Here is a 16,458-nt window from a genome sequence, read left to right as displayed (position 1 = left end):
GCGAGGCCATTCATTTTTACCAGCCGATAGAGTCTTTGGCAGAATTGAAAAACAATTGAGAATCAAGCCTACCATAGTCGACAAGAACGAGTATTTCGAAATCTATGAGAAAATTGTGGTGGTCAGAAAACTTGGTTTTGACTGGGAGTTGTTCGATATTAAAAGCCTCACAAGTTGCTTGAAGAATCTTCCCCAAATAAGTGACATGAAAAGAATTATTGTAAGCAGAACTGCCAGGAATGAACAAGTAAAAATAAAAGTGAACAGTAATAAATTCTACAGATTTGAGGATGCACCACAAGATCAAACATTATTGAAGAGAGGTTATAAATGGAACAATATATTACATAAGACCCCACTGGATAAGATTCCCCTTGTACATCCTATAAGTGCGGCGAAAAAAAAGGACATTTGTGATTTATTAAAGGTCCTATATGGGGAAAAATGGGAAGAGGATGAAAGTTTAAGGTTTTACAAGAAAGTATGTTTTGATATTCCTGAAGACAATGCAGAAGATCATCCCGGTATTGAATGTGATTGTCTGGAGGATGATTGTGCAATCCATATTTAACATTACACTTTTATCATGTGAGTAAAATAATTATAATTGATTCTGTAATGCGGTGTTATCTGTTACTCGCTACCTGTGGTGGTGGAAAACGACAATATATTTTTGAAATAATGTCAAATTCTGTTACTGTATTTTTATCAGCTGACAGGCAAAATGGGCTACAGGAGGCTAACCTACTAGTTAGCTAGTTGGAAATAGGAAAGTGATTGACTTCAATAATGCTGTCCCTGTCCGACAAATGAAGGAACCATCCAAAACCTTTCTTATATATCACCAGAATATTTATTCCGGGTTTGAGCTGTACATTTCTCAATTTATTATCACATTTGAACTAATAGATTTTCTCAGGACTCTCAACTCCTTTAAAACTATAATCATGATCTGAAGATAAAAATGCAACTGAAATGATAAATATATCATATTATCCGGATATTAATTGTGATAAAATTTCTCACTGAAGCGAAAATTAGTTTCGTGAACTAGGTCCTGAAAATTTGGCAAAAACTCCAGTTGAAAAATACTGTATTTGTCTTTCGAGAAATTGTGAATGATGATAAAATATTCGTATGGAAAGATTAAAAATCTGGTGTGGTACACTCACACAACTTTCCTTTCTCATTGAACTGTAAGCCCCATTCTTAAAGGAGAATAATTTAGGGGAATAACATAATGACGATTGACGGCAACATATTTGAAACTACGATCAGACTTCAGTATATGTGTATATATAATTGTTTTCAGAGTACTTTTTCCTTTGTGTAAATTGTGAAATTCGATGATATTTTTTTAAAAGTCGTCAAAACAGCTGTTTTACAGATGAAATATCTCGTCTATGTGTTCTTTTTATGAACTGCTCTACCTACCTACCTACCTCATGCACGAGAAGGAGGCTACAAAGTCCATTTCTCAAGGATGAGGAGGACCCCCATTAGTTTCCCACAAAAAGGAGACTCATGTCAGTTGATAGGGCTTATGAATAGCTCTATTCATAGTGTAAATTTGAAGAAAATCGTTTGAGCCGTTTTCGAGAAAACCGTGAAAAACATGTTTTTTTTTAGTAATTATCCACCATTTTTCTCAAGAATATTACGGAGCTCCTGCAATTTTCCCAGAAATGAGACTCATGTCAGTTGATAGTGCTTATGAATCCATGGTATGAATTTGAAGAAAATCGTTAAAGCCGTTTTTCAAAAAACCGTGAAAAACATGGTTTTTAGTGATTATCCGCCATTTTTCTCAAGAATATTACGGGGCCACCGCAATTTTCCCAGAAATGAGACTCATGTCAGTTGATAGGGCTTATGAATCTATGATATAAATTTGAAGAAAATCGTTAGAGCCGTTTTCGAGAAAACCATGAAAAACATGGTTTCTTAGTAATTATCCGCCATTTTTTCCGCCATCTTGGATTGAATTTTATTGAATTTCTTATTGTCGGATCCTCATGGTATAAGGACCATAAGTAATTTCAAGTCAATCGGTTAATTAGGAATGGAGTTATCGTGTTCACAGACATACTCACATACACACACACACAGACCAACATCCAAAAATCATGTTTTTGGACTCAGGGGACCTTGAAACGAATAGAAAACTTGAAATTAGGGTACCTTAATTTTTTTTGGAAAGCAATACTTTCCTTACCTATGGTAGTAGGGCAAGGAAAGTAAAAATGCGTAGTAGCCTACTAGCACTCTGACAACTAATGATTACCGTACAGTATATCTGGTGTAAACCCAGCAGGCACTGAGTCTTAAAGTTGACAGAGCTATATATGTAGCTCAAATTTGATATAGCTCTGCTACATTGCTCTCCAGCTATATAGTGTAAACCTTAGACCAGTTATAGAATAGACACGGCCAATTGTATATTCACACTAAAAGTCGATGAAGCCAACATGTACTGCAAAATTCGCCCACCTTGACGTCACAACAGTGACGTCAAGCATCGTATAGAAATTGTTGTTAAACATAGCTTGTTTTCCATAGCAGATTATCATTTATTTATGTAATTATTATTATGAAAATTGTAATCTCCTGCGCAGCATATAATTGCACTGAAATTTTTAGGAAAAAAAGTGGAATATCTTTTCATGTGTAAGTTGAAATTTATACACATAAATATTGTAAGTTGTAACTGTTATATTATCCTTGGTTATGATGTAAGTGAACTCATTGCAGCATGACATTAAATTAGTTTTGTAGGCTACCGTACCTTATTATTTTCAAAACACATTATAACTTTGAAGCCGATATCACATAACACATCATAAATTAACATATTATATCGTTTTTGCCCGTAGCTAGAAATAACCTAAAACACCATGAATCTGAAATAGACACAATCTGAAAGTTTTCAATACGATGCGTGACGTCACTGTTGTGACTTCAAGGTGGGCGAATTTGGCAGAATTTGTTGGCTTCAGAGGCTAGACTTCCCAGCGTGTCTGTTCTATAACTAACTGGTCTAAGGTGTAAACGTAAAGGTTTAAGCTTAACATAGATTGAAGTATTATAGATTGATATGGAATCATCGTGAAAGTAACTGTTAAATTACTCTAAAATACAATGATTCTCCAAAAAATTTCTAAAATATATTCATTAAAAATAATTGTAAGCTATAATATTCAATAAGAAATTGAAGCGAGTTTCAACACAAAACTCTGGCGAGAGGCAGCACCTATAAAGTCAGTTCCAGTGATATATTCTGCACCAATTGCATTGAAATTCATTCAGTAAGCTCTTCACGCATCAAAGAAGGTTTCTTGATAGTAAAATTTTCAAAATTCATCTTCCAATTTGATGAAAGTCAGTGATCCAAGTTGCACTGACGGAGAATCAAGTAGAGAAAAGCTTAATGTAGTTATAGAGTGTGACGCTAGATAGCGCTGGCAGCAAACATGATACAAGCCAACGTGATACTGTATCATTCGACAAGCAACAGATGGGAAAAATCGAGGACACTAATAATGTAGAAAGAGACTACATTTAAAGAGACCTCCACGTTGGAGGTGAAGAAAGATAGCAGATCAACGTTGCCGATCCTGTGTCTTGTCAATGCCTTCTGTAGACGGTAGCTGATACAGGTTTATTGATGTAATATTGATTGTTCATTCTCGTTTAAAATAACCAATCCTATACTATTAAACGAGCAGCATCTGTTTACATGTTAAGTTCCAAATTTCAAGTCATTCCGTTAATTGGGAGATGAGATATCGTGTACACAGACGCACATACACTCATACACACACACACACACACACACACACACACACACACACACCACACACACACATACAGACCAATACCCAAAAATCATGTTTTTGGACTCAGGGGACCTTGAAACGTATAGAAAACATTAAATAAGGGTACCTTAAATTTTTTTGGAAAGCAATACTTTCCTTACCTATGATAATAGGGCAAGGAAAGTAAAAATGATGAAATCATTCTATCTGTTCTAAAATTTCTCCCTCTATATATTGTAAAGCTGTATTTTACTCGCCTCACATATGTAGAGAGATTTGCCAAATCATGTAGTGCTGTATCTAAATGCCTCACGTTGGGCCGGCAAATCATGTGGTGCGTTTTTTAAAGGCCTCACACATGTAGGGTGAATCTTGTACTAAATCAACGGTGTTGAGGTTATAAATTTTGCAATTGCGTGCGTGGACGCTGAGTGTACACCAGACTGATTGATTCACTACAAGATTCAATGCAATTGTCGGAATCGCGGGAGGCCTAAATGCTCGCTCACCCTTGATTCTTCTAATGACAGATTGTATAGTGATGAAATTTTTATAAGCAGTGTAGCGGACGCTAAACACTGAATACGGATACCTTAAAATTATTACCTGTGAAGAATGAGCATACAAAATCATACAGGTCGAGCAAAAACCCCGATGTAGATAATTTACGGGACTGCGTCTCTAATAAGTTCTGAAGGATTAAAATACGGTATTTGGACCAAATATAGTTCAGAATATACTTCGAGAACAGAGTCTTGTCGGGTTTTAAGCTCTATTGTAGGAATTTATATGATCTCTGGCTGCATCTGCTGTACAATTGATGTGTTCGCTCCTAAGTCGAGGTTGGTAACAGATAAAAGCTGATATATGAGCAGGTAAGGACAAAGAATAAATATCTCGATCTGACCCCACTCGCTACATCCACTTAGACCTGTTCCAATATCCAGCTTAATTCAATTATTTCAATGATCGTATTCGATCGGTTCTTGATGATATAGAATGTATCAGACACAATAATTGACAGGCTTAAGAAATAATCGAACTCAGAAAACGAATTAACAAAACTGGAATATATTATAATAAAATATATGATCTCACAGTGCAGATTCAGAATATAATTTACAGATTGAAAGTAATTTAACATTGACAAAAGGAGTTAAAAATGTTCTTGTGCTTGCATGATACCATGCGTGATTCGACAGAATTTTACAATTGATAAAGTTGAACAGTTTTGAAAAAATAGTGAAAAAATGAATTATAAAATATTTTTAAAATGCTCGGGGTCGTGGTTCTGGCAGCGGAGGATAGCTAATCAAACTACAAATTCTTAGAAATTCTATATGGATAAATTCTAGGCTCTTAAATGCTAATAAGCGCTTGTCGGCGTGGCCAATAATTTAACGAAGAAAATTTTATATCTTTCTGCACTGAAATATTTTTCGAAGCGTAGATTGGGGCCCCTTTAAACTTATAACTCACGTGAAATTCCTTGGCGGTCGTGGTTTTCTTCTTTAGATCAAAAATCGTTTGATCGGCAGCGGGTCCAGGCTTCGGTTTCAGCACGTGGGGAATTTTTAATTTAATATTTCCTTCACCAAATTATTTAAGGGATGATTTAACTTTAAACTCTTCAATTTATCGATTGATGGAAATAAATTTACAAATAACAGATATATTGGCCTAAAATATTGGCTCACGAATAAAACATATAAAATCGAACAAGAATTTTTTACAAATAGGTCTTGGTAACTATAAAGAGATCTGAACGGTGAGGATTTCAAAAGGGAAGTGCTGTCTTTTCTCTCAGCTTCTTGGCTAGACCTTTCTTCTGAGAATCTCGATGTAATAATTTGCATGAAAATTTGCCATTGGTAGAACGATTGTGACGTAGACGTGACGTCAGTGGCAGGCAGTAGAATATAATTCCTTTAATTACAATAATAATTCAATTTATGTGATTCTTAAAACTGCTTAATCTCATAGACATAGTTCCTCTCATACAATGTACATGTGCTAGCGTATATGATAAGGCAGGGTTGTTGTCTGATAGTAGATTAACATGTGTTGCTTTCAAACGATCACCTTTTTGGTGCTATTTCTATGCACTATGATTGGCTTAGGCTTGCCAAAGAGATCTAATTACCATGTGGTTCAGTGAATTAATCATTAAGAAATTAATATTCTTATACAATTTTTATTAGGTTTGAGACTGTTATAATTAATTTCTGCCGTTTTATCAATAATATACTGTTCATGCTATGACTTAGTTAGTTACAATAAGACCTGACATATAATATAATTTCTTAAATAATAAATAATTTCAACGATAATACATACATTTTATTTTTATTCGAAATTCTTGGTCCTTTATTGATAGTTTTATAATTTTTAGGAATGATATTATACCTTGCATGAAAACCGGCATGACATTTGACAATACTTTGAATCAGTCAGCTGTGTTCAGGCTGCTTTAAACATCTGATCGATAGTAAACAAAGTGTAACCTCAAATTCAATGAGCAATTCGTAAATAATTTGTGTTTATTTGCAGAATAATTATAATTTTATTGAATAATTTTCTAGAAAATGTTCAGTACAGAACGGTACTCTTATCTAATATACAGTTACTGATAAGTAAGCTTTATCGCTCGGTCGCTAACTATTCCTTTAGCAAATTCTTTCATTTTAAAAGGTAATCACAATTTTTCTCTCTTCTCATGAGGTCTATTTAAAAAATTCATCACAATATATAATTTTTTTTTGATTTCTGCCTCTCATGACATATACTTGGACCATTTTCCCAACAGTATTCTTGCAAGCCAGAAAACATCAAATACACTTTCATACGAGGAACAGTTTTGGAACAGTACTCATTCATCTGCCATTTTATTACTAGAAAAGAGTAAAACGGTACCAATTCTTGTCTCTGACAGAACGGAGCTATCAACAAAAAAGCTTATGGCTGCCAGCTTCGACCGACTCAACTGGAAATCATAACTTTTACGTGGACTCGTTCCTCTTCTATTCGAGAGAATTGATTGTGAATCATGATAATCAATGTAATCTTTTTCTTCCATGAAGCGTGTGTAATAAATTATAATGTCAGCTGAGTCATGTATTATTTATTACTGGATAGACAAATACATAACGATAGATCTAGTAACATCATTGATTTTTACTTTCCTTGTCCTATTACCATAGGTAAGGAAAGTATTGCTTTCCGAAAAAAATTAAGGTACCCCAATTTCTAAATTTCAATACGTTTCAAGGGCCCCTGAGTCCGAAAAAGTGGTCCTGAGTACAAAAAAATTTCGAGTGGGAAAGATTGAGCATGGAAATCTCTTTAATTAATGTCCAGTAACATTTTCACCTAAAATTGAAAATAAGTTTGAAATTTGAGAAAATGTAATTATTATTCAATTGCAAACTGTTGGCAACTGTTGATTCTATTAAATCATTCACTATGAAGAGATAGCAGATCTCGTGTGTATCCAGCGTTATTGACCTGTCACCAGCTGGCTCAGATCTTTGACTTGAGATGCGCGTTTACACTAGCGTCAGGTGATCAATTTTCATAAAGGCAAGGAAAGTTGTGTGAGTGCGCCACACCAGATTTTTACATGATGACTGTTATGCACTTATCTGGAGGTCATTTTCATCCACTGTTCTCATACTACATAAGTTGAAAACAGTATGCCTATTACACTAGAGGAAAATTACTTATAAAACAATGTATCCTATTCATAGATTGTCCAGTATATTATTTCTGACTTTTATACTACAAAGTTCGAAATCTAAATCATACAAGTTGATATTCTATTTTCGATTTTTGCGACTAGTAACCAGAGAGTATAGAATAAAACTACATTTCTCTAGAATGTGACTACATTCTATACTCTCTGCTAGTAGTTTGATCGCTGAAGATCGTTGTCTTGACTATTCGCTTCATCTTCTGCTTTCGAGAAAAGTAAATATGTCCTGTTTTGAATAATATTAATTCATCAATGTAGAGTGAATGGATAGGGTCTAGTGAATGTAGGGAAATGGAAAAGATCTGGCTACTCTCACATGTAAAGTGACAAGTGACTTGTTAAATTCACATTTGGAAGTGACAACATATTTTTCATTTCACCTTAATATCATGGAGAAATTCCATAAAATATCTGTATCTAGTGGGAATTTTAAAGTGAATAATATCTCCTGATTACTTCATTGTTATAATAATGATGAACCTCAGATGGTGAGTGTTTCCAACCCTGTGGCTCCTGGTTTCATTCTTATATTGAGTCTACTTTCCAATTTCTTGAGTCTCTTTTCCAATTTTCAGGTCAGATAATAAGCCCAATAATGACATCATGTCGAGTACTATGTCGAAAGGTCAACAGATTTTGGAATGCTAAATAATGCTGAAATGCCCATCAATGTTTCCATCCCGAATAATGTTCAGAGAGAATATCAAAGTTGAAAGTCATGAATGGCAAATTTCGATCAATTTCAAAGGGTGGACTCATTTAATATTTCCCGCATATTGTAATTGAACAAAGCAGGTTCAACCACATTCACCGAACAGTGCGTTTTGTAATATCTTTAAACATTCATATTTGAACTGTATTCAGCGTTGACCTTCCTGTTCCAGAGGACAACAAATATAATAAAGCCTAATTTGGAGTCAGCGCTCTGGTCTGGATCAATTCTGTTTATTAGCAGAGCGATTAAGCCTTGGTTAGCGCCGCTATCATCCACCGTGAGCTGCTACACTATTTCCAGCGTCAGAGCTTGCATTACCACGGCTCTTGTTTATTTGCTTCAAACCACTGCACAGTGGTGGTTTATACAAGCTACTGCTTAGCATCTGATCAGAATAGACAGCCCATACGCCAACAAATCCAGTTGTAATTGATCTTTGTAAGCAACGAAACTGCTATGCAAATATAGGCTACAGAGAGCCAACGAAGATATTTCAATGTGTGTATTGATTGTCAATAAGGGGCATGGAGTGGGGCCGGCGTGTTTTGATTCGATTATGGACAAGCCCATCGTTGGCATCCACGAACCAGGAGGATGGCATTTGCTATCAATACTCCAAGTATGCTAAAAAGGAGGTTCAATTATTCTACTACTGTGGATCCAAATGCATTATGTATGAGATTTTCAACAAGAATTTTGAACCATTATTTTAATATCTCAATATAATACTGATTCTTTTTGTACTCAATAATAATTCTATTCAATGGTTTTGAGAACATAATTCTTCCTGACTTTTGACTCATGATGCGAAACCTTATTAGGTCAACGGTACACAAGAAATAGAAATTCCAATCATCCGTAGAACAAATTTAGAATGCAGGATATCTAATAATTCCCCACGATGGGTGATGGACAATATTCTTCAAACGATCATACCAATATAAAATCTGGCATGAGGCAAAAATGGAAGTGAGATTCAGAATGTAGGCCTACCTTACCTTCCAAAAACAATTAATAAAATTTTAACAACACATTCACTTTCCAGTTAATTTCACAGACCAATGAGTATTGTTGTCATCTCCGTTTAGTTGTTGAATTACTTCATGTTGTCACATGAACAATAATGGTCAGTAACTTGGGATGCCATCAACAATTTCTCAACAATCTTGCTCCTTAAAACAACCATCAGACTTATCCAATGCATAACAGACTCATTGATTATGAAATCCATTATTCATTCACCAATTCCAACCAGATGTATTTTGATGAATCCGAGTTATATAAAATTCCCAAGTTTCCAAGCCATCTCAAATGAGTCCTGTAGTCTACAGTGAACGTTTCCACCGAATGAGCATCCACGGCGAAATGTTTTGTGAGCAAACTGAATAGATAATCATTGACTGGTGTGGGATGGGACTCGATAGATTTCAGGAACTGACTTTAGGAATCTCTTGGGAGACATGTCAGGACGCTACCAGCATCGAAATTCGTATCGAATCGATGCTTGCAAGATAATGTGACAGAAGGACGAAAATCTCTTCGCATCTGAAACGACCTCAACAATCTAAATCATTGAGCTATCTCAACATACATTCATCTCAGAATATTAGGGCATTCATAATGGGAGTCTTGATGCCAGTACAAATGAAATGCATATTCAATAATAACATATCTTTGTTCAATAACGAGCAGAACATACTATTGTACCACATCAATAGGGAGCTACAGCACAATTGATTGCAGTCGAGTAAGTTGGACCATTAGAACTTCAACTTCTCCCATTCCTCACACAATATAGTTGAATAGTATCAAGTTCTACTCGAAAAGTTCTATTCCACTATCATTCTTTTCATATATTTTGTTATTCCCAACCAATTGATTATTCTTGGAATTGCAGACTTCTCAGCTAAATTTCCTCGACTTAATCACGCATTCTCCATACAAATAGGCCTACCTGGTTGAATGTGAAGATTGTTCCAGTTCGGAAAGTCCATTCAACTTCTCATGGGGTAGCTCAATTTTCCTCACATATCTGGCACTTTCCAAGATTCCTATTCTCAATGATTTTATATTGATACCTTTTATGATTTGTTGAGTATAACCACATCCGTCTCTGGTATTGATCCTTATAAATTAGATAATGAATTGTTCATACAACTTTTCCCAACCACTAACTCATTTCAGGGTTTTAAGCTCACCACTACAAGGAACAAGCTAGAAACAGAGCTTCGTTGTGTTGCTGTACATGTACAGTAGCCAAGCCAATCGACCCACTCCATTTTCTAGCACTTTGTATGCGGAGATGTTATTTGCCGTTTTGTATTCATCCATGGTAGACATTCAATTCCTTTGTCTTTGGATATCCGATTCATCTCCTTGAATCCCCTCATCATTCCACTCATCTTGATTGTTTCTTTTTCAATAGCTTTACCAGTGTAAATTCTGTTCGAGCAAAACTCCATGAGCAGGGATTGCTTTCTCTAGAGATAAATTCAAAAGGGAGAACTGCGTTGGCGTGAATTGATATTTTTCAGAAGTATTCTGGTATTCTAGATATTGATATAAATTTGTTTGTTTGTTATTGGAGTGAACCTGGTATAGTGATACCACCAATTGGAAGTCATATATTTCATGAAGAGTATACGCCTACAAGTATTTGAAATCAAACATAGTTTTGGAGTTGAGCTATTCATGGGTTCAGCAGCTTAATAGAGAATTTTGATCAATTCCAAAATACTCACCAGGGAAAACTAATTTCTTTGGATGTTGAATGACATATCCAGAGGAGCTTATTCTTGAATATTCAAGAACACATTACATATTTTTCATACATTTCCACTAATAACATTTACAATTCACAGTTTTCAAAATGATACCTCACTATACTCGTATAATATAATTATAAAGACAATGGTTATTCTCACGAGAGGAATACTCGTTGATAGACTATTGTTATTCTCAGGGAATAAATTATAAGTGATTGAATTAATATTGTAGTACAGTATGTTTTCAAAGCATTGAAATATCAAATATCAAGCATAACAAAAATCATGAACTTCCATCTCATGCAAACGAATTAATATTGTAGTACAGTATGTTTTCAAAGCATTGAAATATCAAATATCAAGCATAACAAAAATCATGAACTTCCATCTCATGCAAACTCGTAATCACGTTAGTAGTATATTTGTCGTACATTGAAAAGGATAAAGAGAGCTGTTTCTTCTCTTTATTCAGTGTTTCATGGTGGAAACCCTATGACATCGTTGGAGTGCGAAGACACACATTCAGGTTAGGTGAAGTAGGACGGACATACTTGAGACTAGGGTTCACTTTGGGGCTCTGGCAGATCAAGTGGATAATCGAGTTGTGTGCACTGTGCAGAGACAGCAGAAAGACCAGAGCAGAAAGGAAGGAGATAAAATGAGTGGAGAAGTAGTTTCTGAGTATGTGAAAAGAGTCCAGCAAAAGGCAACAGTTGGAAAAATGGAACAGTTCCGGTGAAATGCTATTTCCAGGGAGGTGAGGAGTTGTGATATGGGGAAGGGGAGTAAGCCCTGCAAAAATATGTGGGAAGCTCTTCAACATTAAGCCCAGAGTAAGCTGATGGTTGGTTAAATTTGAAAAAGATGGACACTCAAATAAAGCGCATGATGATCGTTTTCATAAATTTGATTTCTATCCAGTCATTTCCCATCAAATACTAGTTTTTTCACATCACAACCCACCCCCACACACTCTCCCACATACAATCTTCATCCCTATACGATTCATATTGTAATTGCTTTAAAAGCTGCATGCTACCTCTAGTGCTATTATTATTTGTACATCTGAAACAATGAAATAATACCTGCTGAATGATTATGGATAAATTCTCTTGCTGTATAAGCTTTTCAAGCGTTTTAGAATCCAATTTGGTTGTTTATCTCCCAGGCTAAATGCTGGTTATAATAAAAGGTTCCTAATATAAGCATCAAGAGTGCACTTTCCATCTTTTAACTTCCACTATCAATGGATTTACTCCGTTCTTTAGATATTTATTCAGTTTTCAACATCAAAGTTAGAATGGCTTTGTTGGTTAATGATAATATTCGATCTCTCATAGTTTTACTCCAAACATGGACCACTCTCATCTTCTTTAATTCCTGGGTAAGGAAATTTATAAAAGGGAGAGGAAGTATCTCTACGGTTGAAAATGTAATTGAATTGTTTCCACTAATCAGCAAAATGTTTTGGATTTTCACTTCAGGCCCGATTTCTAAGACACTTATCAAACGTTAAATGCCATTAAACCTAAAGATTTGATGGTTTGAAAATTTTCAAATCCAGGAAATCGAGAATCTCAAGAGTCACAACGTTTTAACAGGTTTTCATGATATTTCAATTATAATTTCATAATTATATAAAGAATTCATCATTTTTCAACCGATGATTCTACAGACTTTTGTAATCAATGAACATTTAAGATAGTATCTTCAATGTGAATTATAATTCCCTACTTTGCAGATTCAATCATTGATCGTAGATAATTTTGGATTGGTAACTCTGAATTCCATCAACAGAAAATATAGGATGTATGGATTGAAAGTGGAATCATATAATAGGATGCTTCCCGTATCACAAGTAATTCCTCTCTTCCATGAGGTTATAATACTGTTCACAATTGCAATAAACTGGGAAATTGAAATGAATCTAACATGTGAATGGTTTTTGAATTGCAGAGCCTTTTGACACGGCTTCCTGGATGCTTGTTGGAGTGGTGGCTATTCAAGCATCGACGTTCACAATATTCCTGTTCGAATGGCTGAGTCCATCTGGATTCGACATGAAGGTGAGCATTCAAAATGGAACAATAAAAAATTTCATCAAATTATAATTTGCATGAGAACGACGTTTTTAGAACTCGCTCGGGTTGAATTTGTAACTTATATTGCAGGAAATGAAACCTCTCTTGTTCCTCTTGTTTATGGGATGGAACATCGTGATTTATGGAGTTCTGAATGACTTTGTTATGTGTCTTCCCGATCTGATGATACGTTCACATAAACATCTTTTATTGTTGTAGGATGGAAATAGGCTATCCTTCCAGATTCATAATTTTACACAGTTTTCATCCGTTTTTCAATGAATTGTAACAGGATTCCCATGGTAGTTTGGATGATAACGGTAGCATACCTATAACAGAATGTATTATGTGCTAGTGAAATTTTCACAATTCCAGAACATTTCAAACTCATGTGATAGTACAGCTCTGTAACATCCTATCCAATCAATAATATTTCAAATCAAATTCCATTCATTGTAGCTCGGGAAGCATCATTTAATTATTCAGTTTGCTGAACCATAGACAATCCATCTTTCCTTTATGGTTAAACTTCGTGATATTTTTTACGAATTGAAGGCGGAATGTATAAAAATATTCTAATCAACCGTTTCGTGAATCTTGAATATCCGTTCAATTGAAATATATCTTCTTACAATTTTATTACATATTAATTTGTCTCACAAATTAAATGTTGAAATGTTTACTTTTCTCAAGTAGAATTTGTGAGAAATTGAAAATATACCAATAAAAAGATATTATATGGGAATCTCATAAGTTAAAAGTTTAAGAATCTAGTGAGATTTTTCGTATCGCATGTTTTATTTTATAATTTGTATTTTCTCTGAAAACTACCATTTCCAATAATTTCTCTGAGTGTTTATTTTCAAATGTTGTGAGTTGATAATTTAATTTTTCTACAAATTCTTACAGAGATTATTATTATTATTATTAGCGTATGGCTTTGAATGGTGAAGTTGTGATTTCCAAGACACTCCTCATGTCTCAATCATGCACCTGCACAATATTCACCAAAGCTCTTTCATTCTCTTCAATTGAGCGTATAATATGATAATCAATTTGGAGATTTGTCTCTTTTTCTCCAGGTCATCGATACTTAAGTGGTATCTCTATTGTTTGACCAATATTTTTTCAAAAATATAAACCATGCAGTTTTACTGCTAAATCGTGTGGATGGAGTGCAAGGTTGATAGGTGGCCAGTCAGGTCACTCGATATTATTATCATTATCAACATATTTTTAGGCTACTTATATTCTATCTATCCATGTGATTCATCGCGAAGCACGGGTTTGTACTAGTCAACAATAATACTCCAATGCATCATGATTTATTTACTTTTGAAAATCCGTTGATGATTTCTCTCTTTCTGATCCATCACGATTCGAATTACATTCCTAAAAGTATATATTTTTGTACTTATATATTTTCCTTCCGTGTATCATTATCAATGAACCAACAATCGTGAAAAATAAATTTGAATTATAAGCTCTGACAATATTAGGCCTATAATGTATTTTCGTGCTTTATCTGAGATGAGAAAAGTTTTCAGCTTGCCGTGAATGAGGCCCGTATGATGAGGCAGATCATGGAGACCTCTTTCCAACAGGAAATTTCCATTAACAAGCAGGGGAAGAAAAAACAAGTTTTGAATCGAAGATTAGATATTGGGCTCAGCTGCTGTCAGGAAGATTCAATTTCCCAAACTCCGTAGTAGCGATATTCCTGTTATCCCTCAAAGATCGTCAGCTTTGATAACAGTTTTGAGAAATCTGATTCGGAAAAATCTCCCAATATTGATATTCTCAGCATTTATTGAGAGAATTATTAGCATTATTTATTGAAATCAGGGCAGGAATGTATTCTAGACTCATTGAAATCAGTAATGAGAATCGGTTGAATTCTAACACTTATTATTAAAAAGAAACTTACTCAAAACCATTTACTATGGAGTAGCAGTCTCAAGTTTCAGTTCGAGTGTCAAAATCTCCTCTCTGGGAAAAATATGTATATTTTGAGAACTTTTCAAAAAAGATAGACATCATCTGAAGAAGAAAACTCATGTCTCTAAAGAGAATAGTTTACAAAAGAAAATTGATAATTCTTTAATATTGGAGACCTGATTGATGGTGTTTTTCTGTAAATAACAAAAATGGTTGAAACCATTTATCCCGTTAGTTCTATTTTCCTGCCCTTTCTATCTACTAAGCAAGGATCATATTATCGCTCTCTCAAGTTCTGTATGATTTTTGTCTACCAAGGGTAAACTCAAGTTTAAAAACATTTACAGCCCTACAAAATAGTGATTATTATGTTATTCAATCATTCATAGAACTCTGCCTACTCCTCAATTCACCAATTGTGAACTTGAAGCACTTCTTCACAATATCAAATTTTATTATCATGGAAGTGGAAAAAATAGTTTGTTTCTCAAAGGCAGATGCTTCTTCCACACCATATCACAATACTTCACACAATAGTTTCTACATCTACTTTATTCGTTCCCCAATATTTTTTCAATGCAAAGCTAATCTTTTCTACTTGCCCTTATTTTTGAGGTGTTTTTCTTATCCAAAGATGTATCTTGTGTCACTGGTTTTGAACACTTCAAGTTTTCTGCCACTCGATTTCCCCTCGGCTCGATCTCATCTTCCGCTACATTCTTCAGTTTACGTCCTCTCTCCTTTCTATCCTCAACCTCCGTTTTTTTCATCCTTGTCACTCTATCTCTCTCATCAGTTAACCTCCTTTCTCTCCCTTACATCCTTAACCTCCTTTCTTCTTCAGCCTCGTCTTTCTCTGGCCTCTCTTCAGTTAACCTCTTCTCGCCTTTTCATCCTTAACCTCCCTCCTCTACCTTCGTTTTTCTCTCCCCTTTAAGCCCCCTTTCAGACCTGATAAGTCTTGTGGAAGATTTTGCTGCAAATCAGGCTCCTTTGTGAGCTGTTGAAGCCTCTCACTAGCTCACTCCTCACGTTAGTCCACCGCGACAATAGATCTACGGCGTCTTTTTCTCTCCTCCTCTCCTCCTTCTCACACCCATCCTTTCCCTGTTCTTTTTCTTTGCCACTTTTTCCTAACGATGCTCTTGAAAGATGACTCAATAAATTGAGCTTTATTGCATCCAATCACCTGATTCTATTCAGCTGCTGATCGGAACTGGAAACATCAATTTGTGGAAAACTGTATTGTCCATTCCGGTTAACGAGAACCATTCCAAAACCACCGTAGGCCTATAAATTGTGAAAGCATCAGACGTTTCAATAAGACTTCACTTGAATTATGGTTCACGTGAAACTCACAATAACTAAAAAGGAGTTTCATACAGATTCTCAT

The 16,458-nt window shown here is 35.0% G+C and overlaps 1 protein-coding gene across 5 annotated transcripts in view; it reads left to right on the top strand.

Annotated features, from left to right (window-relative positions):
- LOC111050043 (glutamate receptor ionotropic, NMDA 2B) overlaps window positions 1–16,458 on the top strand; it is a 345,263-nt gene that overhangs the window by 291,251 nt on the left and 37,554 nt on the right. For all 5 annotated transcript variants that reach the window (XM_039429685.1, XM_039429686.1, XM_039429687.1 and 2 more), the window contains one exon: window positions 13,003–13,112. In XM_039429685.1, coding sequence (XP_039285619.1) covers window positions 13,003–13,112 — 110 coding nt within the window. The remainder of the gene's footprint in view (window positions 1–13,002; window positions 13,113–16,458) is intronic.

The sequence above is a fragment of the Nilaparvata lugens genome, chromosome 5 (genome assembly GCF_014356525.2).
Source record: "Nilaparvata lugens isolate BPH chromosome 5, ASM1435652v1, whole genome shotgun sequence".
NCBI classification, from domain to species: Eukaryota; Metazoa; Arthropoda; class Insecta; order Hemiptera; family Delphacidae; genus Nilaparvata; species Nilaparvata lugens.
The sequence above is the reverse complement of the archived record's forward strand: the minus strand, read 5'-3'. Positions and strand labels throughout refer to the sequence as shown.